This window comes from Brachionichthys hirsutus, chromosome 7, assembly GCF_040956055.1.
Source record: "Brachionichthys hirsutus isolate HB-005 chromosome 7, CSIRO-AGI_Bhir_v1, whole genome shotgun sequence".
Classification (NCBI taxonomy): domain Eukaryota; kingdom Metazoa; phylum Chordata; class Actinopteri; order Lophiiformes; family Brachionichthyidae; genus Brachionichthys; species Brachionichthys hirsutus.
Window position 1 is genome coordinate 4,266,401 of NC_090903.1, and position 26,495 is coordinate 4,292,895.

The 26,495-nt window shown below is 44.4% G+C and overlaps 1 protein-coding gene across 1 annotated transcript; it reads right to left on the minus strand.

Annotated features, from left to right (window-relative positions):
* Positions 1-1,378: 1,378 nt before the first annotated feature.
* Positions 1,379-26,179, minus strand: LOC137896087 (actin-binding LIM protein 1-like). Its single transcript, XM_068741615.1, has 23 exons — positions 26,158-26,179; positions 18,798-18,935; positions 15,605-15,788; positions 14,307-14,416; positions 12,849-12,975; positions 12,334-12,427; positions 11,286-11,373; positions 10,100-10,164; positions 8,968-9,045; positions 8,692-8,850; positions 8,139-8,183; positions 7,856-7,891; positions 7,638-7,767; positions 6,102-6,149; positions 5,003-5,137; positions 4,207-4,292; positions 3,974-4,097; positions 3,793-3,854; positions 3,583-3,643; positions 3,344-3,351; positions 2,777-2,851; positions 1,716-1,796; positions 1,379-1,492 (listed from the first exon to the last, which is right to left on the minus strand). Exons 1-23 carry the CDS (start codon positions 26,177-26,179, stop codon positions 1,379-1,381), a joined length of 2,070 nt encoding a protein of 689 aa, XP_068597716.1.
* Between the last annotated feature and the right edge of the window lie 316 nt (positions 26,180-26,495).

Consider the following 26,495-nt stretch of genomic DNA (forward strand, 5'->3'; position numbering starts at 1 on the left):
GAGAACATACAAACTCCGCACAGAAAGGAATCAAACCCAGAACCTTCTTGCTGTGAGGCAACAGAGCCATGTTGTTTACCACAATCAATTATCTTATACAATAAAAAGGTGTTTTTTGTCCCATCAAATCAATAATTAAAACATACAGTCGCTAGAAATGAAGGAAACTCATCAATCGAGACATATGGTAGCATTCTTTGGAAATGTTCACTTCTATGGCGTCTTGCCTTTGAGCCATGGTATCTGAGGGCCATCGCTGCTATGAGGGCAACGACTGCATCATAAGTGGTTGTTTCTTTTATTTGTGCATAGACATAAATCTCTCATAGTAAGTATCAGAGTGTAAATGTCTTTACTGGGACCTGAGCCAGAGTCTTTAAAGAAAGTAAATGCAATCAGACACGACTTCTAACCCTGCATGACATCACTGTTAATACAGGAAATTCAAATAAGAGAAATAAATAAATAAAACAAGCGTCGATTGCTCTTGTATAGCCGAGGATCACGTGATTCATGGTGATTTAAAGCTTTATTGGCTTAGAGTTCAATACAACAAATGGCAGTGTGGGTTTTCTTTTATAAAACAGCAAGAATCAAATACAGTTGCCTTCTACATCAGGTGTTGTATGCATTTGTTGGTTGCTGTATGTTGGATAGGGAATTAAAATAGTCATATTTGTACTTCCAATATAATGTAAAGGGAAGGTGTGTGGCCATGTTTATGAGAGCCTGAGAAAGAGACATTTCCTTTTTGTCATCCATGTACCGGAGGCAGAGGAAGGCGACTGATGACGTGTTGGTGCCTGGAGGATTCTTTTCCATGTGGATCCAGTAAAACAGTTGATGGGTCAGCTGACTGCTTTCCAGTGGCTTTATTTTATTTTATTTTATTTTTATTCAAAGACTCACTGAGCCAATTCTTGAAGTTTGGACTAAAACCGTTTCAGCCCAAGCAGAGGAAAGCTGACATAAGCTACAAGCATTTTGTAATGGCGCCATGAGGTTCTACTGTACTTACAGAGTTCCACGGGAATCAATAGCAACAAATAGTAGGAGGAAACAAGCAAGAAAAAAAACAAGAAAACAGAAAGCAAAAGGTGAAGTAAAACAAGCGCAGTCAAACCAAATAGCACGGCCATGTTCCACATTCATTCTTTGTCATTTTTGAACATGGAAGAGATTTCCATTCCTCGTTTGCTGTCCAAATCTCAGGAAGCCCAAAGAAGAGTCCATTTAAAGGCTTCCTTGATTACGACCGGGATAAAAAAACAAGCAAATAAACAACAGAATAAAAGGAAATCAACCAAACCTACATCTGGATTACAGTTGCTGTGTGCTATCTGGGTAAATGTACAGTATATGCATGCTGCTCTGAATGCTAGAAGAGCTTGGCCTTCTTTTTCATGTCGTTACGTTTCCACAGGGGAAGCCTGTCAAACTCCTGGATCGCCATTCCAAAGATGTCAAAGAACATTTCAGGTGCTAAGTGGCGCTAGAATTGAGAACAAAGGTGGAGAAAACAAAGGAGGGGATGGTGAGGGTGGGGGTGGGGGTGGGGGGGGTTCTGGTTAGCAGCAATATAGCACCATAATAAAGGTCACTACAAAGTTAGAAGCAATGGATACTGCACATTCTTTGTATTTGTGTAATGTGTTATTTACACAAAGAAGAGAAATCCAGTATCAATGGCGGACAGTCAGGTGGAAAGGGGGTACCTCCAGTCTGGTTCTGTCCACATCCCGGGGCAGTTTAGCTCTCCCTCTACTGGTTATCATGAGCATTTCATAGGGATACACCTTCGGGAGGAGACACTCATTAGCAAAAATGTCAAACCCACCAGCCAGGCTTCGAAACATCGAAGCAAATGTTTCACCAGAAAAAAATATAAATAATGAATACAATAAATACTGGGCTATTTTAGTAATTATGACAGAGGAAACACTGAGTGGGAGAAAAGGTATGTGCCAGAAGGCCAACTGTGTGAGCTCATCTGTACAGTAGGTTGTCATGGAAATGAAGGGTGCTATGGTGTGTGTAAGTTTTTTTTTGTGTGTGTGTGTGTGTGTGTGGAAACGTGCAATAGCTTAGTTACGGGCAAAACTATGAAAAACGGAGTTATGTACTGTACTTTTACAGTAATTCAATGCAAACTAAGGGCATGTTAATCTGCATGAGATTGAGTCCTGGGAAGCTGGGGTGCTGCTATTCATTCTAAATATCTAATCACATCTGTACAAAAAAAGAAAAATGGAAAATGAAAGTGGTTAATTTAGGCGAAATGCTCAATAATAAGCAACTAGCGTTTCTTTGTGACCTTTGACCAACTCATATCACCACGGTAACGCACAATGTCTTATATACTCTGCCGTATATATAGTGATATGAGTTGTGTTTGGATGACAGTCTGGGCATCGGATGACCTCCACTTTAATGCCGCATACAGTATCCAGCCACTTTTAGTCCGCGCTAAGTGCAGATGAGCATGGAGAAGCCAGCATGCTAAGCGCGTGAGTGACGCTCCTGAAGCAACATGCTAACCACCTCCAAAAAATAAGAACTCTTTTAGCTCCTTATTTCTTCCACCAATGTCCCCGCCACACGAGGATAAATACACCACGCTGATTGTTTCGTGTCGTCCTCGTCTTTTGGACCGCTTCGGTGTCAATTTGTCATTAATTGCTAAATGCTAAATGTTAAGATGCACTTAAACGAGTGACTCGGTTTTCTTATGTGGATTGCAATGTTGTCATCAGTGCAAAAAGAAGAAGATACTTGCTTTTGGTTCCAACATATTAGGCATAGATACTCCCCTGTCCATCCTTGCAAGTGCTGCACGGCCATCCTTAATGTGCTAAAGAATAGAGCATACACAAATGTAATAGGGTGGAAGAGGACTGCACGGCAATGATGGCAATGAACATGGCCACCAATGACAGTGGGCACAGCTCTACTGGATGGATCAAGTAGCTTGGGTACTGGTGAGTATCACTGACGCCTAGAATGGACATTTATTTACATGTTCTGCAAATATTTCTGTCGTTTTTCTACTACATTTAAATGTGACATATAGCTTGAGTCATAACATTGGTAAATCACACACACAAAACAAGACGTGAGGCGATGACTAGACATTGCACTTGCAGCACTTTTGCATGTTCGGGCATTTGAAATCGCTGCACTACATGTCCCGCAGCAGACATTAATTTGACAGGGATGTAAGCTGGTAGCAGGAGTGTGCAGTGTGCATTCCGGGCAATGTGTCTCTTGCGACCCAAGAGCAAGCAAATATCAGATGGGAGGTGGAGGAAGCATGCCATGAGAAAAAAGCAGATGAGAGACATACCTGAAACTCTGCAGGACAACATGGGACAGAAAATGAGACTCACAGTTAATGGGTTGGCTGTCAAATCTCCCTACAAGGCTATTATCTATGACGCTGTTGTCCCTGACGACACGTCGTGTCAACCATTATGCAAACACTTCAAAATGCACAGATTCTTTTTACAAACACGTAGCAAGCCATTTTTGAATACTGATGCCGACTCGCTGTGGTGAAATTGGCGTTTTGGGCGCAGCTCTCACCTCTGCCTCCCCCACACACGTCACCGTAGCTGTTATACTGGGTGAAGTCTGTGGATTGGGGCTGTGGGGAAACAGTCAGGAGTTAATGAATGGAGAATGTGTTGCTTTTTTTTAGGATCAGAAAGAACACAAGTAGTATTTATAGCATTGCTGCAAGGCTATGATCTTTTAAAAAGCATTTTCTGACTGACGCTATGAATGAGTTCTCACCCGATGCAGCCCGTTCCTCCCATAGCCGGGGAGAGAGTTCGTTTTCGTGGGCGATGTTGGATCTGAAACGTCAAGTCTTGGTCAAAACCAAGAAACTGGCCGAGGCGCGTCCAATTTAACATCGATTCTGAATTTTATTTCAGAGCATTATATTACGTCACTGACAGCCGTCGCTCCTCACCTGTGTCGCAGTCGGTCTGTTTGGAGTCATAGCGCTGAGCAGAGAGGCTCCGTGCATGACGCTCCCTGATCTGCTCCTTTTCCATCTCCTCCTTCAGAATGAGCTTTCCCAATCCAGACTGAATCTACAAACACAAGGATACAAAGCTTGGAGGGGTTGTGAGGAAGCGCTCGCTTGATGAAGGTGATAACTATAGCGTGTGTTTGTGTACGCACTGGGAGCTGCTCACTGACCCTACTGAGATGCTCCTCGTGGAGCTGCTTCCTTTTCAAGGCTTCTTCCTCCTCCTCTTCTCTGGATCGTCTCCTCCCCTCTGGCCCTACAGTTGCCACACACAGCCCCCCCCCCAAAAAAAATATGTTTCATTAAATCATACAAAAACACTCAAATGAAGATCCAACACACAAATCTGCAAGGGAACCATGCTTCATGTGCACAGACTAAATGTTTTACTTCTGAACTAGACGCGGCTGCTTCTCTTGGCTGCAGAGCGGCGAGGAAAACATACACAGTGAATGAACAACGGGAGGACGGCGGGACACAAATGTGAGACAGATTTGACGAGACAGAAAAAACAGAGGGACTCGTTGGAATATTTGGCCGCGCTGACATGACTCCATCGTTCATGTCGAGATTTAAGTGGAACGTCAAATACAAAGAGCGGCGCGCAGCGTAAACACGGACAAGAAGTCCGTTAGAAGTCAGTCTCAGTTTTCTCTGTCCGGGTCAGTCGTGGCACGACTGGTAAGGCGCTAGTGCGCCCGTCGTGGGCGGGAGATGGACGGGAAATGGTGAAACTGGTGCCACCTCAAGCATGAAATAATATGGCAGCAACAGAAGCCAAAGAACGCCTCTGCTTTGTGCAAGCAAAACTTAAAGGTGTGGCGCCTTGACAGCGTGCACTCGGAGTTAAGCAGGGATGCAGTTGAGCTCTGGGGGCCAGCGAGGAGGGAGAACTGAGGACAGTTAGGCGTTCATTGCACTGCTGGAGGTAGTAGTGCGAGCATGCCCATCAGGAGCCTACTGTACCTAATACGGCGAGAGAGCGGGGCCAACGGTCACCCTCACGCCGCGAGCTGTCGTCCACAGAGGGAGCATGGGCAGCGGGGAAGGTGGCAGATCTGATGATGTCATCAGCAGCCTCGCTTTGGCGCGCTACAGCAGCTGTATCTAGGTTGGTAACCATGGGAACTGATCCATGAGTGTCTGGTCATAGTCTCAACCACAGATAATTATCCTTCATCAATATTATCTAATCCTTTTTTAAATATATGGAAAGAAAAGACCAAACATTTTCTTTCTTCTTTCTTTTTCACGTCACTGAATATTGGATAGATACAGCAGGACAATTTTACATTCGGCTAATTAACGCTCATTTGCTCAGTTTGGGATTTGCATCCAACTGTGACGGGACGCCCTTGTTTTTTTGTTCGTCATGTTTTTGTGACAAACGTCTAAAGGGGGACCAGCCAAATGTAGATTTGACAATGTTATAACACTTAACCGACCACAACTACGTACAGAAAGACGTTTCACAACCTTTTAACACAGCAAAAACATAATCTGAAGAAAATCATCACAGCGAGCCAATCAGAGGCAGAATGGGGCGGCTCGTGTTACCGTGGTGGCATTCATTCATTCGCTTGCTGCCGCAGTGTCTGACTTGATTTGGAACGAGTGGCTAATGTTAGCGAACGATGCCAGCGAGAGTCAGACCCTGACTTTAAACCCAAACATGAGGTACCCGTATCCTGGCTAGCTAACGACTGGTGCATCATCCTTCTATGTCTCAGTCAGGCTGCCTTTAACGCCCGAGTGTTGGACACCAGTACTTACATAGTTTTACTTTAAGAGAAGACAGACTGTAAAATTACAAGTGTGACAAGATGGAAAAAGTGTAAAACAGGCTACAGGACTGACAGGCGAGGGTTGGAGACAGACGTCATACGCTGACACTGGGGGGGGACGGGGGGACTGCAGTACATGGCCAGATGACGACGCTGATTAATTCAAGTATTATCGGTGAGGAAATCAGTAACGCAATGAAACACAATGAAAATGAAAAGCATTACGAGTACTCTCTGAGCTTCTTGCAGTGAAACAGGCTCTACTGTGAGAGGAAATGTACCGTGCAGCTTGTAGATGGGCGGCTTCCTGTAGATGTTGCTCCCCTGATCTGAAAACAGTCAAATACAGACAGAAAAGTTATTCGTGGAGTAAACAGTGTCCATGAAACACAAATGTATTCAGTCCACATCTCAACACTGAGCAAATGCAAAGGGGCTTCTACCCTCTTTCCAGTAAAAGACTATTTCTGATTCGATGTGGTCGAGAAAAGAAAAAAAGATGGAAGACAGACAGACAGACAGACCGACAGACAGACGGTGGGGATGAGCAGTGACAGGGTGCGCTCCAGCTCCTACCTGGGAGGTGGAAATGTTTAGGGGTCTGACAGAGAGGTGGGGTGACCGGTCGGCTGTCGGGCCTAAGCGGGAGGGGAGAACTCCGGCCGCTCGGCGGATCGGTGCCTCCGGGGGGGGGGGGGAAGAACCAAGAACAGAACATAAGCAGGGACACTAAAGGGCACCACAGGCGGTACGGTGCGACACACAGGGACCAACGGGACCAGTCTCAAAGGCATGTTGCGTGAATGGAGGACGTTCTGGTTGGTTTTGGTAGATCAAGGTAGCAGAGTTTAGAGCGGTGAGATGAAATGCTGTACAGAATGCATTATGAGCGTTATATCATGTTTGCTATGTCGAAATAAGTTCAGGGTCCAATCAGAGCTTGTCCTTAAGGAGGTAAATACCTCCCAGCATGTTAAAATTAAATCACATTATAAAATTTCATCCCAGCATTCAGATAATACCAAAAAGGCATCCATCATCCGAGCTGTCAGGTTGGATGATGGATGCCGGATTACGAGTAAAGTGCATGCAAAGCTGCAAAACGCAAACACCAAGAGCCTTCAGCTCTTTCAGCAGCGACACGGGGATGAATCAGAGCTTTACTGCACGAGTCCGTCAAAGATGTCTGATGAGATGCTTGTGGAAGGGACACTGATGGAGATGACACCCCAGGTGGCAACGCCTTGGGGGACAGCAGACCGGAGGTAGATTGGGGCCCCTTACCTTGGCTATGGGGGAGGAAGTGGTGTCTGAAAGGGGAGGTGGGGCGAGAGTCACTATTTCTGGAGCCCGCACTGTTACTGCACAAGGAGGAGCAGAGCTTCTGCATGCCTGTCAGAGCCTCTGCAGGAAGGAAGGGTACGAGGCAGGGTACAGGAGCCCAAGCGCATGGGGAGGGGATAGAAGATGAGGGTCAAAAGAAAAGGAAGGTACACAGAAATCAAGTGTAAGATGTAATCGTAAGAAACAGCAAGAAATCGAAAGTTTTTTGGAAGGGAAAAAAAAATAGCAAACTCGGGAGGATTTTGTTAAAGGCAGAAATTGACTTTTGAGGTCGCTGCCTGGCAAGAGCTCGGACTGCCGTTCACGTCAAACCAGAAATAATTTCTGGTGAAGTTCCAGACTTGAGAATGCCAGAGCGGAGGGTCCCTGAACTCACCACGCCAGTCATTTTTACAGACCGCTGAACATATCATGAATCATGAATGACAATCGCAGCCATATAGGAACAAACGCACCGGTTTCTCTTGACTCACCCGGCCTGTGAAAATGCTGCGGTGATCGCAACAAGGTGGGGGTGTAACCATGGCGATTATAAACTGGTGATCCTATGGAGCCCTGACTTGTGGACCTTTGGAGGATACGCTCCCTCCTGTCATAAGAGCCCTGACACACACACACACACACACACATGTTCTCACGTTAACCGCTAGGAAATACACTGCATAGAGCGGATGATGATAATGATGCTCACCTCACTGGGGGGGGTTGGCGACATGTTTCTTAAGGACTAGAAAGAAACAATTCTTAATTATAACTCTGTTTGTCAGACAGTTTATTTTGATCATCTTTGATTGCTCCACGGAGGGAAAGGTTCCCAGACAGTCAGATATAAATAACAGATTATCACAGCATTAACAGGCTTTAAATAGACCCCCCCCCCCCCCCGTACCCAGACATCTTTTTACAAGCTGTGTGACAGAGCCTCTGTTCTCTCCTTTTGCCATTCAGGATCATTTGTCATCATCATGTCTTACCTTGTCATCAGGCAATGGAGAACGCTCTCGCCTGGCGGTGTGGAGCTGTGAGGGACACAGGTTCATTCAGCAATCACCAAACGTTCGCTTTAACGTGGAAAATCTCATGCAATCAGCAACATGTATTATTAGGCTTTATTTGCATTCTTTCCACTAGAGAAAAACTAAGGCAAATGTTTTTTTTTGTATTTTTTTTACATATGTCCTATATATCGTCTGTTTCTTCTCTTAACTCTTTCAGTGCCAATAATGTCTAAAGCATTTTTTATAACCCAAACATTCACTGCCAACCCTGACATTGAAATCTGCCTCTCTTCAACGGCCAATAACTCCAGAACCGAAAATGGTAGGAACACACTCTTTTTACTGATGAGAGAAGAGACTTTGATCTTTTCGTTTGATATGCTCTGTGTTTGCTTTGTCATGGTAAAGAATATTCTGTGGGAATTGGAAAATCTGGCACTCAGCATATAGCTGAGCTGAAAATGGCTGGCACTGAAAGAGTTAATGCACAGTACTGTAGAAGGATAAAAATGGTGGTCTTTGCGTTTACCTCTCCAACACTCTCTCGTCTCTCGTCTCTCTCATCGAGGGAAGTGGTGTACAAAGGTTCGTACGTAATAAGATCAGGGCGCTCGATGTCATAAATGGCTTTCACTTTTGGAATGGCGGCGAGATCTCTGTAATCAAGGATCTCATTGTCTACCTTTGCCTAGGGAAACAAATCAAGACAAACATGCACACTCACACAGGGGTTCTATTACCGGTTACATCAGCAGCATGCATTACAATAATCCAGTTAACATATAACTCCATGAAAACATCTTACATAGATTGTGTGACCTGGTGAGCCAGGAATGCTTGAACCGGGTCTGGAACAAATACTCTCAGACGATGACCTTGTAGGCTGTAAGGAGAAACACGGAAAAAGCTGTTGGTCAGTCAGCCTCCTGCCTCCTGCCTCCTGCCTCCAGCCTCCTGCCTCCAGCCTCCAGCCTCCTGCCTCCTGCCTCCTGCCTCCTGCCTCCTGCCTCCTGCCTCCTGCACGTCACCCAAAACACTCCACACCTAACAGTCGGCTTCTGTACTGTATGAACGATGAAAAGGAATTGCAAGCCCTGTATTTACATGTTACTGAAATGACATGACGTTTTATGACATGCCAACATGATTAGGCCATTCATTTGCAACTGAGCAAAGTGAACGAGCGCTTTCGTGCTGCGACTTTATGCTCTTGAGAGCCTCATGCTTGTTTATAGGAAACGAACAGTTTGGCTGGCAGCTGTGGGTCTGAATGCGGCGTAATTAAAAGGAGGTTTTCACCTAACGGGTGAATGCAGATCTAGAAAAGATAAATTAGTCATCTGTGAATTTGTTCGTTTAACATCATGCACTTTTGATGAGTGTTATTCTTAAGGTTTTAGAAGACAGGGACAGAATGGCCTCCGTATGACGCGAATGAGCGGGCACGGCAGGCTGCCCCCCAGCAGATGGCAGCATAGAGTGCATCGTGTCCTATGCATGTGGCGGAACATAGGTCGATGCCATGTCATCGGCAATAGCGAATACAGTACCTGCCTTTCTGTTTTTTGGAGGAAAAATAGGGACGGAGGCAATAGCTGTGGAGGAAGGGAAAGGGGATTCACAGGACGTCACACAGGGGTTTGTGCGTCTCCAGCCCGACTCACATTTCAGACACACACCAAAGTGAGCATGTCAACATGTGGATATACATAAAAACAATAAACACACATGCAAAGGCGCACACACACACACAGCATTGCCTCAGGAGGCAAATACTTAAAGTGCAGGTCAAGGTTTAACACCTCCAGGAAACAGGAATAGCCTGAGCTTGGTTAAATATTCCGCATTTTTTATCATTTTTTTAGGCGTGAACAGAGAGACACTTTCAGTGAGGACAAAGTCACGGCCAACGGAGTCAGCGATGCCGGAGCTCCTACCCGCTCCCTGTGCCTGTCCTCTGTTCCGGTGGCGTTTTTGCAGCCAGGATGCCAGACTGTCGATCCTGAGGAGGCCGAGAAGAAGCACAATCAGAAGAATCAGGAAATATCTTTGTTTGCTAGCATGTATGACAGAAGGAACGTTCCACTATCAGTCCTCTGAAGATAACTGTGACATTTACGAGTAATGACTGCATACTTTAGGAGAGAAAAGCTTCAGAGTCATTGTTCCAAGGAAAACTCAAATTTTAGAAACATCTGAATATCAAGAGAAGGAGAGTTCAATAAGTCTGGTCCTGCAGTACAATCGGTACAACGCACCGATGATTACACTTCATGAAAATGTTGTTAACACTTCATAACTTCTGCAGAAGTCGTGCAAAACATCAATGAAGGACTTTGCTTTAACGAGGACTAGAAATTCACGGAGAACAAACATGAAAAACATGTCAGTCGGCAAAAGTAGAAAGATGGAGGAGAACAGCATATTTGACATCTGATTTATGTAAATATAAATTGTTGTTCTTCAAAAACTGTATAAAAAAAGAAGAAGAGAAAATGTGCTCAATTTCCTGTTCATGTAATATCAATACAGGATCATTCATTATTAATTAACTTGATTATTAATATATGGCACAAATATGGAAATTCTTCACAATACAACGTTTCACAGCAATAGCCCACGCTGCTCAAAAAACGCACAACTGGTGAGCTGGTGGCTGGAGAGGGGCCAGTTTTACCATCAGAGGACTGCTGAGGTGACCCTGAGTAAGCCCCCCCCCCCCCAATTACTCCGGGTGCCCCAATCATCACCCTATGCTCTGGGGCCCCTATGCATATATATATATATATGCATGATGTGTGTGTTGTACTAGGGTAAAAATGTGTGAAAACATAATGACAAATAAAAAAGCTGATCTTAAAATCTTAAAACATTTTTATGGCATTAATATTACAGGAGAAAAACAAGTTTGTTATAAAATAAATGTAATTATGAAAAATTCAGCACTGATTTAAATGAGATTAAAAAATTGATACATAAATGTAAAATTCCATCTCAGGGACTCGTGATGTGAGATTGTGAGTCAAAAGGGTACCGCTAATCTTTCATCTCCGTGTTTGACAACTCCTCAGTTTCAGCTCGACGTTTAAACGGGGGCGGAGTTTTCATTGCAGGTTTGCTCACCTTGCAGGTACATCTCCTCTCCTTCGGTGAACATCTGATTGCACCTGCTGCATCTCGCACAGCTGGGGTGGTAATGCTTATCTCCTGCCTGGAAAACACAGCGCGCACAAAACCGAGCGGACGTCACAGGAGGAGGATGAATAAAGGAAGCCTGCAGCCCTGCAAGTAAAGCTGCAACTTAAAGGACGCGAACCCAGTGCCGTACCTCTACCCCGCTGCATGTCTGTCCTCTAACACCAAAAACTCTGAGTGCAAGGGACGGTTTCATCAGATCCTGTGTGCTAAGTCGATGCTCTTCCTCATTTCGAGAGGAGCTGCTGATGAAATCGTGGTACTCTTAGTTACCGCGTTCCCCATATGAAGTCTTTCTCAACATTGTGTGAGAGTCGGGGATGATTTTATGCAAGTTTTCCTTTTAAAAATAACTTAGAGAAGAGGTGAGATCCTTTTGTTCATACATGACCCACCATGAAATTGCCCGTTTGACACAGTCGAGCTGCCTTCAAATATCGGATTTGCTTTTTGTGATCAGCGCCAATCCGAAAAATCAATCCGACTGCCAGGGCACCTGAATTTCCATCTCCACTGATGTGGCACTCTGTACATGGTGAGCAACGTTATAGACTGTGTCGCTTTGAATAGGGTGATAAATACTCAAATACGCACCTTGAGTGCACACCCACACACACACACACACACACACACACAAAGGGCCTGTAGACATGTAAAAAGATGGCTTCAGCTCCAGATCCATAAGGCTGGAGGACAGAGAGCCCCAAGGATAGAGGTGTTGTGTTTACAAAGCAAGTGTTTCGTAATGGCTGCCTGACACGCAGCATGAATAACGATTACCTCATCCATGTAAAGTCAACATAACTATTTTATGTAATATTTATAGAATTTTGGATTGAAAGGTCTAAAAGTCTTAGAACCACAGACATGTAGAGTCTGCTCGCCTCTGAGAAGGGATTATACGGGAGATTATCAAACTACATGCGTGTGTGTGAGTGTGTGTGTGTGTGTGTGTGTGTGTGTGTGTGTGTGTCACCTCTAGCACTTTCCCTGTGATGAACTGGTGACACGCTTCACACTGGACTCCAAAATGGATCTGGTAGTCTTTTTCACAGTAGGGGGCGCCATCCCTGTAAGAGGAGGACAAATCTGAACAACAGATACCAAGAAGATGACGAATCCCCCCCCCCCCCCCCCCACACACACACACCTAACATCCCCCAAAACAGAATGCAACAAATCCATCTGTATGAGACGTCTACATTCTCCTGTTGAGGCCAGAGAAGCTGACAGTGCTTTTGATACAAGCTACAAAAGAAGATGATCTTAGAATTGACATTTTAATGGAAAGAAGAAGAAAAACAGTCAAACATTTTAAGGCAAAAACACTAATTACAGCTTTGAGGAGGCTATATATAAAATATGTTCCTTACAACAACAAAAAGGATTCCCGGTTCTGATGCCCGCATCCCAGCATCACGTTTCTGAATACATTGTGTGTGAATCTTGTGGAGGAAAGGAGAAGCCTGTAATTATAGATGAGTTGCTTACTTGCTGATATACTCCCCAGTGAGCACTTTGCTGCAGGCCTTACACTTGAAGCAACCCAGATGCCACTGCCTGTCCAACGCCAGGAGAGCCTGTCCGTTCTTGATGTCTCTGCCACATCCTGCACAATCTGTGAAAAGCAAATATCATCATTTAAAAAAACATTTAAGAAAAGACAAGACAATACTAACTATACAAATAATAACAAACAAATAATTGCATCCAATGATGTTTTAGTAATGACCCAAGGCACTAGATGATGATCGAGGGTACCCAACAATGTTCTGACAGCCGCCTCCTACTATCATCGACATCGCGTTCACCAGGGCTCTAAAAGCTCCATCTACATTCACGTAGGATCCCGAGGCTCTAAAAGTGTCAGAAGTTGTCTGCGAAAGAAAAATCATCCTTTCATCCCTTCTTTAATGAATAGAGGACGAAAGCTGCACAGAGTCCGCCAGCGACCACAGGGGAGAGGACGACGTGACGAGAATCCGCATGCCTTATTCAGAGGTGTCCTTGTCTAAAAGCTCTTCAAATGTGAACAGAGACACTGATGGGGGGGAGAGAAGGAGGAAGAAAGAATGAGGATGAGAGGAAAGGGAAAGAGGGAGAATGAAACACGTAACGAGGGGAGGGGTTTAGGGGCTGCACGTACCCTTTTCAGAGCAAAGGAAATGTAGGGTGATGTATTATTTAGCAAAGCCTGTGCTGCTCTTATTCATAAAGGAACACCGCTGCATTCACACCGCTGCATTCACAGACGGGAGGACAGAGACACGGAGGAATGGCCTGAACGACAGAAGACGTCTGTGATTACTTTCTACTACACTTTGCCTTTGTGTGGAACAGCTGACGAGAACTAAGAACTAAAACTAGTAGTTTAACCCTCGACAGACTGAGGAATATAAACCTTCGCTGAGGATTAGAGAAGACTGACACCTATTTTTATTTTTAATCTGTCCATTCACTGTGAAGCTACAACCAGTAATCACTGAGCGTATCTTATCTCAGCTTCTTTTATCTTATATTAGATTTAGTTTCACTTGGTTTAGCTTAGCTTTGACAATATTCCCATGCAGAGTCTGCCAAGGATTTGTTCCAGAAGAGGTCCAGGATCCTTCTAGAGCGGCTTGGTTTGAATCCCATACGAAATCCCTGGTAGGGTCAATCAGTGTTGAAGCATTCAGAGATTGCAGCTGTCAGTTGTGTAGTATCAATACTAAATTTAGTGCTAAACGTAGGGGAATAGCTGTAATAGCTGTTGTACTGAACTATTTAAACTGTTGCTGTCTCGATTTGGTTTCTTGAAAAAGCTCATAAATAGCTTATTCCACTAGTGGAACGTCATAAACAATGGGGCTTGAATAATTTTGCTTGCACCTGTATAACTTTAGATCTCATTTGATTGCATGCATTAAAAGTTGTGGGTCGTGTGTTTATAGAAATGGTGCTACTTACTGCTGGAGCCAAGGACGTCCTTCGGTCCCGAAGACACGGGCTCGACACAGCACTGACACAGGCAGTCCTTGCCGTTAAAGGTCACCCTGTCCCCAGCGGGGAACGGTCGTCTAGAAGCACAATGACATCAGCAGTCAGTCAACGAGGAATGAGCTGCACCCCGACGGCAAGACTACCGGTGAGTGTTTATTGGCTTTGGCTTCCAGGCTGGTTGATGGGACTTCAGATGACAGGACCATCAACACGTGTGCCTCAGGAAGCCATTTATTCAGATGATACAGATGTGACAGACAACATAATAAATGTGATGAAAAACTAGAGAATCACTGGGAGAGCACGGACCTCCGCCAAGCACCTCAGCCTCCCTATACTGTATATATATCTATATTTATTCCTTAACCATGAAAACAAACCTTTAGCAATTGGATTCACACAAAATTGTTTTGTTGTGAAAGTTGATTTGATTTGTTTTTTAATCTCGATAATATCCGCAATCCGGATCCGATCCGGATGAAAGTCGGTGCTGAGATAGAGATCCCCACCCTACATGATTGTATCAAGTTCCATAAACATCAGTCAATAATCAACCGAGATATTGAGGAACACATTTTACAGCTCCATTTACTGCAATGTTAGCAAAAAACATCAAAGTGATCCAGAATCCAGGATCTTTTCTGGATCATCACCAAAATGTAATCATCTGTTCCTGGTAACATTCCCAACATTGCCTGAAAACTTTATCAAGATCTGTCTGTAACTTTTTTTTATTTATGCTGCTAACAGATAGAATGATAGACATATGCCGGCAAAAAAAAGAAGAAAAACTCTAATAAAATGTAATTTAATGATACAATTTGGACAAGATTGGCGGGCCAGATTAAATAGCCCAACGGGCCGTATATGGTTTGCCCATGCCTGATTTAGATCAAGTTCCGCTTAAGGAAATGGCCAGTGTGTCCGATTAGTGGCATCCAGCAGAAAGGGTAACCTGAAACCCTTTGTCTTAGCAAAATGTACACTACAACTTCAAACGCAAAAGCAGTCAGGAAGACCGAGATGCTTCCGTGCCTTGTGTCCCATTAAATTTTTAAAGTTCCTTTTTGAATGGCTGCATCCCATATCTACAGTGCCTGACATTGTTGTAACAGGCAACCAGATGAAGCACACCACTGAACAAATGTATCTCACTATCAACATTGTTGGCAACACATAGAATGTAAGTATCCGAACATAAATGTAATTTTTACTCTTTAGGTCTCTGGCATGATCAGATATGAAGCGGGGTCAGCATGTCTTACTTGCAGATGGTGCAGACGAAGCATGCGGGGTGGTAGGTCTTGCCCAGGGCGGTGACCACCTCTCCCTCCACAAAGTCCCCGCAGCCATTGCAGCGGGTGCCGTGCATGCGCTGGTAGTCAAGCGTGCACAGATACTCGCCATTCTTCATGAAGAAGCCCCCCTGGGCGAGGTCGCAGCCACAAACTGTGGGACGCACACATCGGCAACTTTAGTGCTCTTCATAGAACACAAAACAGCATCCAACCAGTGAACTGCCCCACCGGTGGCCATGTAGAGAACTGCCCCTCTGAGAGGCGCGCTGACTGTGTGAAATGGATGCTGACTGCAGATCAGTGAAAGTTTGACTTTAACAGCTCCTTCCAGTACAACAGAGCATGAAGTAAAACCCTTCAGCATGTTCACAGTCACAGGGAAACCTTCTCCTTTACGAAGAGCATTGAGGGCTGTGGAATAATTAGTGCTCCGGGTTCGTTTCTTTCTTCTTTACTGTCAGTGGGTTGATTGTTGATTGTTCAATCCAGGAAATGGCCTTGATCTGCTTCTAAAGATAACTTCTTCATGCTACATGGTTCCGTTTCCTTCCATTCAAATGTAACCTTGTCATCTACGCAAACATGAAATGACTTTACCTGATTGAGTTCCATAGCACATGGCCTGTCTGACATTGCACTGAACCCTCATATGAATAGCGTAGGTCGTTGTTGACAACGTTGGTGACAGCGCCCATGCTTTTCTTCTTGGCTGCAGACTCTTTCATTGATTTTGCATCTATGCAGTATTGATTAGAATGATTACAGAGGAGTCCTGCTCTTCTTCCACCCAACCATCGCCTCTTGCCTAAACCAAATGGAGTATTTCCAGTACATGAGAATGAATCTCAGTCCTTTCTGTGGGCCGTCTTCGATTATGATGTGGAAGATATGGTTGGAGATGTCAAGCAGACTAACAAGCTAAAATGATGATTATTGGAAAATTTGGCAACATTTCTAAAACAACAACAACAACAACAACAACCATGTCACAGCTCTACTAGACCTACAGGACAAGCAAGATGATTGTCAAATACATAAATTTCTTTGGCAATGAATCAACCCGATCACGTCTAATCACCTTACACGTATAGATTATGTTGTCTAAACTCTGATCACGAGTACGTTCATTCCGATGTACAGTATTTCAACCACACAACGATCATGTGACCCATGTACTCCAGACCGTCTGGGATTGTAATAGACTTTTGGAAAGCTTTGTGGGGCGATGTTTTGATGTTTGTTATGACTGCAATCATTCTTATGCAACAAAATCACACTAAATCCTGGGGTTGAATGGGAGCGGGTGAGGGGGGGGGGGGATCAGTTTTAATTGTATTAGGGCTCAGGGTTGAGTCGGGAGAGAAGCAGCAGTGGAGATTTGATGGCCTTTGACTGTGGCGTCCACCTGCCTCGGCTTTTCGGCAGATGCGTGCCACTTCACAAAATGGAATGGAACCGAAAGTGGATTTGGTGAAACTGAAATGCTCCAGTTTTTGTGTGTTTCGCAGAATGATATAAACAAACAAAATAAAGCTGCTGTTTGTGATTTTTTTTTTATTCCAAAGAATAATATTTGTTAATAATCTTTGAGTGTCAGTAATCTCAGTCAACCTGGCAGGACTGGGTTTTATCCTCATACAGATTAAAGACTGACGGCAGCACACATAAATTTAGACCAAAGACTAAGACAGTGTGTATTCTGACAATTGTCATCTTGTGCGCATGAACACACACACACACGTGTGTACGCACACACGCATATACAATTTTAGCACCATCAGCTCTATAAACGGCATATGTATATCCACTTTGTAAAGGTCACAATTAGGTACTAATCGAGGAGTTTGCTTGTGTTATTATGGGCCTTTGGTGAAGTAAGATAACTCTATAACGGCCCAACAGTCATGGATTAGCTGCAAGGGATTAAACGGGACAGGTTCAGGAGGCGAGACTGAGATCGCTGAGGGTAGCAACAGAAAGCTGACGAATGAATCGGAGAGCAGAAGGAATTCCAGGACTAACAGTGCTAGATGCTCCTTTAATTGTAGGACGCATGTATGAGACGTGAACATGAGTCATGCTACCATGTGTCCCCCTCATTAACGGACGATGAAAAGGACTTTGTAGTCCTCAGGGACTTGAACTACTCCTATCCAACTCCGTCTGATTGGGATAAAAAATAATTCTCAACTGCAATGTTATCTTTTTACCTACAGTGCAGTCAGACATGCAATATGACTCCTCTATACTCATACTAGAACTTTATTTTACACATTTAAATCCCTACTCAAGGTTCACCTGCTCAAATGGGCTTCTGATATTAATTAATTTGTCATTAAACCACCCGTTCCAGCCTGCTTGCACACGATTCTTCACTTCCTGTCCCCATTCTCTCCATCACTCTCCACTGTTGATCCGAGGTTCCTGAAGTCCTCGACCTTCTTTACCTCTATCCCTTGTAACCTCACTCTTCCCCCTGGGATCTTCTCATTTACACACATGTACTCTGTTTTACTCCTGCTCACAATCATTCCTCTCTTTTCTAGAGCAGACCTCCACTTCTCTAAATTCTCCTCTACCTGCAGATCACAATGTCATCTGCAAACATCATATTCCAAGGGACTTCCTGTTTCGCCTCATTTGTTAGTCTATCCATCACCATAGCAAACAAAAAGAGCCTCAGAGCTGATCCCTGGTGCACTCCAACCTCTAACCTAAACTCCCCTGTTGCTCTGACTGCACATTTCACTGTTGGTGACTGTTAGCTCGTGGAGAAAACCAACCCTGGTCTGTGTCGTCACAGGCTGAACTCCTGACCTGTAACGTGTGTATGAGTCATGGAATGACAGCGGCGATCTGTTCTCTTAACCAAATTACCTGTTTAATGTGTGTGTATGTCTGTGCATAAGGATTTTTGTGAACAAAGAACTTTTAGAAAAAACGAAGAAAAGATTTCAGTGTGTATTTGTTAGAGACTTTATCCCTAACGTTAGGGATAAAGTCTCTAACAGTATTATAGAGCGATACTATATAGACAAAGACACTGTGAGGGAGAAATCCTTGTCACTCCAAAGTCACTCCTCCTGTACACGTTACTGCTGTCATCACATCACCTTAAATACAACCAGCTGAATTCCCTGCAGGATTTGTGTTAGCGTACCTTTGCAGGTGAAGCACTTGAGGTGGAAGTGTTTGTTCTGTACTCGCAGCACCTCTCCCTTGCATGGCTCTCCACACTTGTAGCACTGAATCAAGGGCTTCTCTTTGGAGTGATGGCGTGTGTCCTGCGCATGAGCCACTGCAAGAGAGGGAAGAGATTTTACCCTTAGGATTCAACTGCAATGCTGATGAGTCACTCGAGCTGCTGGATGTGGTAGATGGCATTTAATAACACTGGGAGGGGGGGAGGGGGGGGTTACATTGCATCTGAGGACATGCGCTGCACAAGGATCTAAATCTGCAGCATCACTCAAACACCAGAGATAAAGACCGACTGCTGAGAGCCTGTCAGGTTAAAAAAAGAACAGCATTTAGTGGGGCAGGACAACTTTGGGTTAAGGGCCCAGATAATGAGCAATGACCTAAATATAGTCTGTCTTGATCAGTCGAGGGTGGAAGGGGCAGGTGATATGGCCCGCTAAAAGGATATTGATTAAATCCATTTCACTATTAAGTTTCATTCTCAAAGGAAACAGAGACAGAATAACTAAATGTCACATGGCGCTGTAAGTACAGATAAAGGTAAAGGGATGCTAATGTTAAAGGTCACGTAAAGGTCACGATAACAGTAAAGGTGGTGTTAAATGAATGCGCTTTATACGTCCGTAGTCAGGCGATGTGCTTTGAGGTGAAAGCGAATGCTAACATGCTAATATATATACGCACTATGACAATGTTAACATGGTGAAGGTGTTTTTAAATGCATTAGCAATATTTTTTCAGTCTATTAGCATAAAGTTTAATGTAATAAATAAATAAAACATGGGCATCATTCCCTTATCTGTACACAATATAAGATATTTCTGTGACAATTTTAAATTGGTTGGACACGCATGAATAGATCTTAATCTGAGTAAATATTCAGACATCATTTTCTTAATGTCACATAATCATAATTCTACGAGACAGATAAACCATCATTAACTGGCTCTATCTCTATACGCTATCATATGCTCTTTATCCTGGCTGACACAGACAGACATGAGTCCAGTACGGTACCGCCACCATGCAGGACGGAAATGCTGCAGCATTTATCAGCCATTCTGAAAACAGTGGATTATTCCTCATTCAGGAGCATTAACTCGCCACGCACACACACACTAAGAGTACGCATGAAAAGGTCTTTGCTCTTTTTGCTCTGCGATGAATCACTAGTCTGCAAGGCTAAAATAAAATGCCCACCACAGGCACAGAAATAGCATCACGGCCAATCGATGTCTCCAACGAAAGACCTCGCTGTGGATTATTGATGACTTGGCCTACCTTGAAATCCCACTTCCACAGTTGCAGTCGCTGAGAGAGAGGCGGCTTAATTGCAGTGAAATGGAATCACCGAGAGAACTTAGTTCAACAGTTACTTTTTCATCCTTAAAGCAACTTCCAAAACGTCCATGCCAGCTTTTAATGGACAGCTTTCGCAGAGCATCAGTTTACTTATAATTTGTTTGAACAGCAACTGAGTGAAGTTGTCATAAAGATTAGAAGAAGTAGTCCAGTTGGCCAAATCGCCATAAAGGTTACCTCACGACACTTTCCAAATGAAATCAAACATTCATTCGACCTCAAGAAACCTGGCCTCATGGGAGCAGAGTGAGTTGGGTAAGTGGTTGGAAGTAATTAATACATGGCAGGGTCTGACCATTAATGACTTGTGAGAAAGTGAACTGGGGTTTAAATTTGCAGCAGCATTCTGAATCCTCTTGGGCGTCTTTAATGGCTTATTGGATCAGTCTGCTAACAGAGAGTCGCAACGATGCAGCTTGCGTGCAACAAATGCGTTGCCTGAATGGGATTTGTGCCTGATTTTCGTACAGCTGATGTTACACAGATGGAAAAAAGGCAGTCCTTGAAATCCATTAAAGCGAGGACAAAGCTAGAAACATATCTGACACCATCTAAGATAGAGCTACCATTACAGAAGAATCCGCCATTACTGAAAGTCTGCGTTTGTGAATAACTTCTAAACTAGTAATGACATCAATGTGAATCAAATTGTTAAAGGTTTGTTTTCATGGTTTAAAATATAGATAAAATAAATGTAGGCCATTATTTTTGGTGTAAATCCCAATATGGGGGGACTGAGCTGCTCGGCGGAGGTCTGTGCTCTCCGAGGGCTTCTCTAGTTGTGTAAAGTGTTCCATTGCAATGCCGTAATTCAGAACTAGAAGGGTGTCAGTAAAACTGCACTGAGGTTTACCTGACAGAAGTTCACATGAAAACTAAAACCATCCAACAACAATTCCTTTATCTCTTTGGAGGACTAAACTTGATTAAAAACTCTGAGAGTTCAGATAACAATCTACTGACCAGGACCGTGCTATACACACTCAGAGTATTCTAGATTGCGCGTTAGTATGGTATACAGCTTTTCAAAGGAACGTCGATAGATACAGGGTAAGCAGATGGTCATATGTGGGTCTGCAGATATGTCTCCTTGTGTCCGTGATCTGATTTACACTCAGCAGGACAATGAGTCAGTTCTGGATGAACCACACTACTGTGATGATGTCTCAGCAGCTCGGTGCTTGACATCACACCCCCGTGCAAAAACGCAGACCATCTGCGTAACTGCTCTCTACAAGTGGGCCTTTATACTCTAAATCAGGCAACCAATAAGATGACAGGCATCACTTTTAAGGTCTGACATGGTCAGACCTTAATAATAATAAGTGGTCAGATCGTCAGATTCATATGTATTTGGTGGTAAAACCAGAACTTACCTAGTATGATCAAATTGTGTATAATCACTACTATGGTAAGTATGGCAGATTAAATTGTAAATCTGATTTAAATCGATTGAAACAGTTTGAGTTGTAAAGTAGTTTTACCTTTCATTTTTATGCATTCTTTTCAAATGAGTTGAAAGTCTGTTGTCAACCTGCCATCTTGCTCCTTCTGCCAGGATGACCACATCCCCAGATTCAATCAGCCGGTCTCTGTTACTGATAAGAGAGTCCTGGACGGATCAGTAATAGCCGGTATTTCCTTGAGAGATTTAAAACAAAGTTCCATTGTTTTCGATTAACAAAAATTGTTTTAGTACTTAAATAAGTTTAGCCGCAGTGTAGAAGCACCTGAACTACGCTAACACGACCCAGGCCAGTCTGTACACTGAACCGTCCATCACACTATTGGAGCAGTAGCAGTAATGGGATTACTGGCTTTCAAGTTGTAACTGGAAACTTTTCATTGTTGAAAAGCAGAAAAACATCTAATTTACGTTGCACAGCATTGCTTTAGGACTTGTGTCCATCAGTCTGGGCTATGGAAGTTCTGCATTGATCCCTGTTTTAGCTCTTCTTTGGTCTCCACAAACCGTTTAAGGGAAAAAGGGCACGGCTGAAAGATGTGTTCTGGCGAGACAGTACGAGGTCTGGAAGCCCCTAACCCTCCAAAGAAGCTAAGATCAGCCACAAAACCAGAATGATCATTTCATCATTAACAGTATTGTTCTATGCTGATGATGCTGGGTTATACATTATGCCTCTTTTCCTTATGGAACACCGACTCATTATTTAAATCACTGTTATGCCACCGTTTAAGTATAAACAACAAAAGGGTGTAGAAGAGGGTCTTTGTTGCATCCCTGTTCTTGGCATAAAAAGGGGCTGATGTTAAACACTTATCTTGGAAACATTAATATTCATGCACGGTAAGATATTTTCTGCTTAGAGTCTCTGCTTCATCATGTGTACACTGGCTGAAATACACAAAGCACAAAGTCATTTTACTTCCAAAATGCAGATTGAAAATAAATCCATTAGTGAGTCTTCAGGGGCTCTTGTGCGCTCTTAGAATGTATGCCACGTATTGCAATAAATAGGTAAGCATGTATTTGTATATACATATATACAGAGCAATATACTGTCAAACACACAGTCGTACAGTCTTTCTGAGTCCTGCTCACATTCCTCGTTCTGCGCTGGACGTGTTGGCTGTGCTGACAGAGTGATCTGTCCTGCCTCATCACCGGGGGATAAAGCGACTGAGATGAGCCTGCACACACACACACACACACACACACACATATACAACCATGGTGCTGAGGGAACAATAACCAGCAGAGCATCCCAAAGCCAGGCACAAGGGACAGGGGGCTGCTCTCTCCGCCCTTACAACCCAACCACCCCCCACCCGGTTAAGCATAGCTGCGTTGGCAATAATAAAGGCTGCAGATGATACAGGGGGAGGGAAGTGAAGAGGCCCATCTCAAATCCCCTGAGGATAGATTTTCACCATAACATGCTGGTAAATAAGACTAAAGTCAGGCCATTGGCAGAGAGAGTGGGACTCGCTATGGAAGCTGCAGAGTTTGGTGCCTTACATGTCTTACTTTCAATGATTGGATGACTTCGATTAAACAATAGAAGAGAAATGAAAGGATCTAATGAAATATTCAGTTGCTCACAGAAGGGTTTCCTGTATGGAAAGGCAGCAGGCGAAAGCAGTTGTCTGCACTCCTGTGAAGTCCACAGCAATTCTTTTAATGCAGATGTGTCTGCTTCACGGGCAACGGACACGCAGACGCATCTCAGTCCGCAACGCATTCAGATCAACGCATTCAGACCAACGCATTCAGATCAACGCATTCAGATCAATGCATTCTGATCAACCAGTTTGGGATGAAATATTCCATGGAGGTTTGACCCATGACGAACAAACAGCATAAAACATGGCGACCATGACATGCTAATGTGTGACTGGAGGTGTGTGTGTGTGTGTGTGTGTGTGTGTGTGCGTGTGCTTGGGGGAAGGTGTGAGGAGCACTTCATCACTCAGACATAATAAGAAGCTCTTAACATTCCCCTTCATGAATATATATGAAGTCCCGCCCCGCTGCCATCGTCCCAGACAAAGCACTTCAAACATGGGCACAAATTGTGGGGGGGGGGGGGGCTATCAGCTTCCACCAGGCCCCCCGACCTTGAATAACTCATCCCCGGGGACCCAGGCTTATAACAATGATCTGTTCTGAATGGCTGAACGATACAGTGCTGCACGCTTGTTGTTGGGTAGGCACACAATAATACTGATAAACACAGGCCTCCAGTCCAAGCCCTTATCTCAAAGGAGACAATGCGGGGGGGGGCTTCATGAACTGCTGAAGTTGTTGTGATGGTAGAAGCGGCGCATACAAAAGTCTTGGGAACCCCACATTCCTGTCTTATTTCCCAGCGATAATCAAACTGATTGACCCCAGGTTGGGGGGGGGCGTTTGCCGACTGGTGCCATGCGTGGCTGCAGAATGTGTATCGTGTGAATCTCACTTCGCTCTTGTTTTTTAAGTCTGTAGATTTCACACCACCGATACGGACGACTGGACAACCACGTTTAGCTCCTCTGTATGTTCTGGTCCTTCACTCCAGCTGTACATACAGTGTGTGCCTATGAGTGTGTGTGTGTGTGTGTGTGTGTGTGTGTGCGTGTGTTACAGTCGTGTCTGTGAAAAGGCTTTAGCTGGTCTTTAGGGTGGTAAGTGAGCTTCAAAGACAAGGCACAGGACTCCAGGCCTCCGCCTCAATAGAAAGAGTTCCATTCTGGACTCTGGAGGTTGGTGGGACGAGTGTGTCTGAGTGCCTCATCTACACAGAATCAGCAGGCTTTCTGATGAAAGTTAACACAGGGAGCTTTATTAACCGGCTAGTTGGAGAAATGCATACACATCTCAGAAGCATGTGTAGATCACGGCGTAAAAAGAAAAGAAAAGATGAGACTGCCTTGCTAACAGATGGCAACAATAAATTACCAACTGTCTTGGAAAATAGGGCGTCCACCTGCAAGTAGACAAAATGCAAACACTGCAATCCCATCATTATGATTCATCATTCTGTGTATAAAGTGTAATTCAGTCTTTGCTCAGCTGTGCCTCCCGGTTTCTGATGAGGTCTCTGGGAATCTGAGGTCAAAGACAGTCCCATAGCTTTCTGCTAACAGAGGAATGGAAAAAGTCAAGGCCTCCAAATTTGGAGCCAGACAGGAGTCGGCAAGGCAAAGCGGAGGGTTAAGTAAACACAAAACTTCCAAAAGGATTGTGGGAGATGGAAAACGCGGCAGCCGTAGGTTACGCATGTTCTGCCAGCGTGGGCACTCGATGGCCAAGGCCTTTTCTTTGTGGCCATTCGAATCCACATCAAGAGAATTCATCCACAGCCGGACGCCGCCTCCAACCACCAGTGTGCTCTCAGACACACAAACAAACCTACACACATATCGTCAAAGAATATGTTCTTTCAATTACAGAAATACTTCCAGACAAAAGATATAAATACTTTTATGCCCACACATAGAACACAAGCTGCTGGTCAGCGCCGGCAGGAACAGAACTCCTAAATCATTATGAATCAATACTTTTCATTTTCATTTCCTGTCCGGTTGAAGCCAATATGGGAAAATATGACGCGATAGTTTCCTTTTACGATCCCTATCATATTTACAGAGCCAGTCTATGAAAAGCAAATTCTCACTATTTGCCATCCTCTTTACTAAAGCCTCAAAAGGCAGAGAATTCTTGACATTTCTAGTCTTTGTTACAAACAAACGTGAGAACGTAGCCTCTTCGTATGAGTCATACTGCCAAAGAGTGGTAAACCTCACGGCCGGGTGCCCGTGTGAATGGCCAGGAATGTTAACGTCTCGGGAACGCGGCCTCCTGACTTCACCCAGCTCATCCCAGCGCACGCAACTGGGCGACCCCTTACTGGTGGAAACAATATCGTCTATTTCCTTTGAGCAGGACAACATGAATGAGGCCACAGCTGACAACAATGGAGCGTACCTTTTAGATGGTCGCCATGGCAACGGCTGCAGACAGCGAGCGAGAAAGAGAGCGAGGGAGAGCAGGACCATAGCTCTGCGCAGTGTGGCTCCCTACACTTCTCTCTGCATGTTACCTTTTCCATCAGCATGAACAGAACGCTGGACCGCTTGAACCCGCTATCTGGATGTGCATCATCACCCACCTGGTGTCATGCACCTTTACAGCAGGCAGGTGTCTCCACATCCATTCACACAAACACTGACTGTCAAATAGAGCAGGCTCAAACCCACCATCGGCCGTGAGACGGGCGCAGCCGCCTTTCACTACAGACAATATGCTGCTATGCTGAAGATGCACATTCAAGCTGGGTCATTAGTCGGGCTTCTTTTACAAGCGACACGCGTAAAAAGAAATCCAGATCAGATCACTGTCTTATGATGAAACACTAAACCTACCAGAGACACTGCAGACAGTCAAAGGCATGACGAGCAAAGCCAATCCCATCCGTCATAAAAGCAAACACTCATCACACATAAATAAATACCTTTTTCCTTGACCATGACCATTGGAGTCCAGGCACATCTGCACCAGACGTACTGGGTATTGATCACCAGAAACACAGCAGTGGCTAGCTCCTCTTTCCAGTCAAGACTGAGGAGCAGGAAGAGAGAGAGCCAGAGAGAGAGAGAGAGAGAGAGAGAGAGGTATAGGCGCTTAGAAGTGCTCCACCCCAAAAACGCCGCTACAGCATGGTGTTTGCCTCCTGACTCCTCCTCCTCCTCCTCCTCCTCCTCCTCCTCCTCCTGCTCCCTCTCTCAGCCGTGTTGTGTCAGCCACCTCCTCATTGCAGCACCCAGGTGGCTGCTGCTGCTCCTCCAATCT

Bases quoted from the DNA above. Each gene is read 5' to 3' on its own strand.
- LOC137896087 (XM_068741615.1), bottom strand. From the start codon at position 26,179: ATGGTCATGGTCAAGGAAAAAG. The intron at 5,138-6,101 runs GTACATTTCCTC...ACCTAGATACAG, and splicing joins GCCCATCTACAAGCTGCACG to CTGCTGTAGCGCGCCAAAGC. The intron at 1,797-2,776 runs GCAAGTATCTTC...CTCCTCCCGAAG, and splicing joins CTAATATGTTGGAACCAAAA to GTGTATCCCTATGAAATGCT.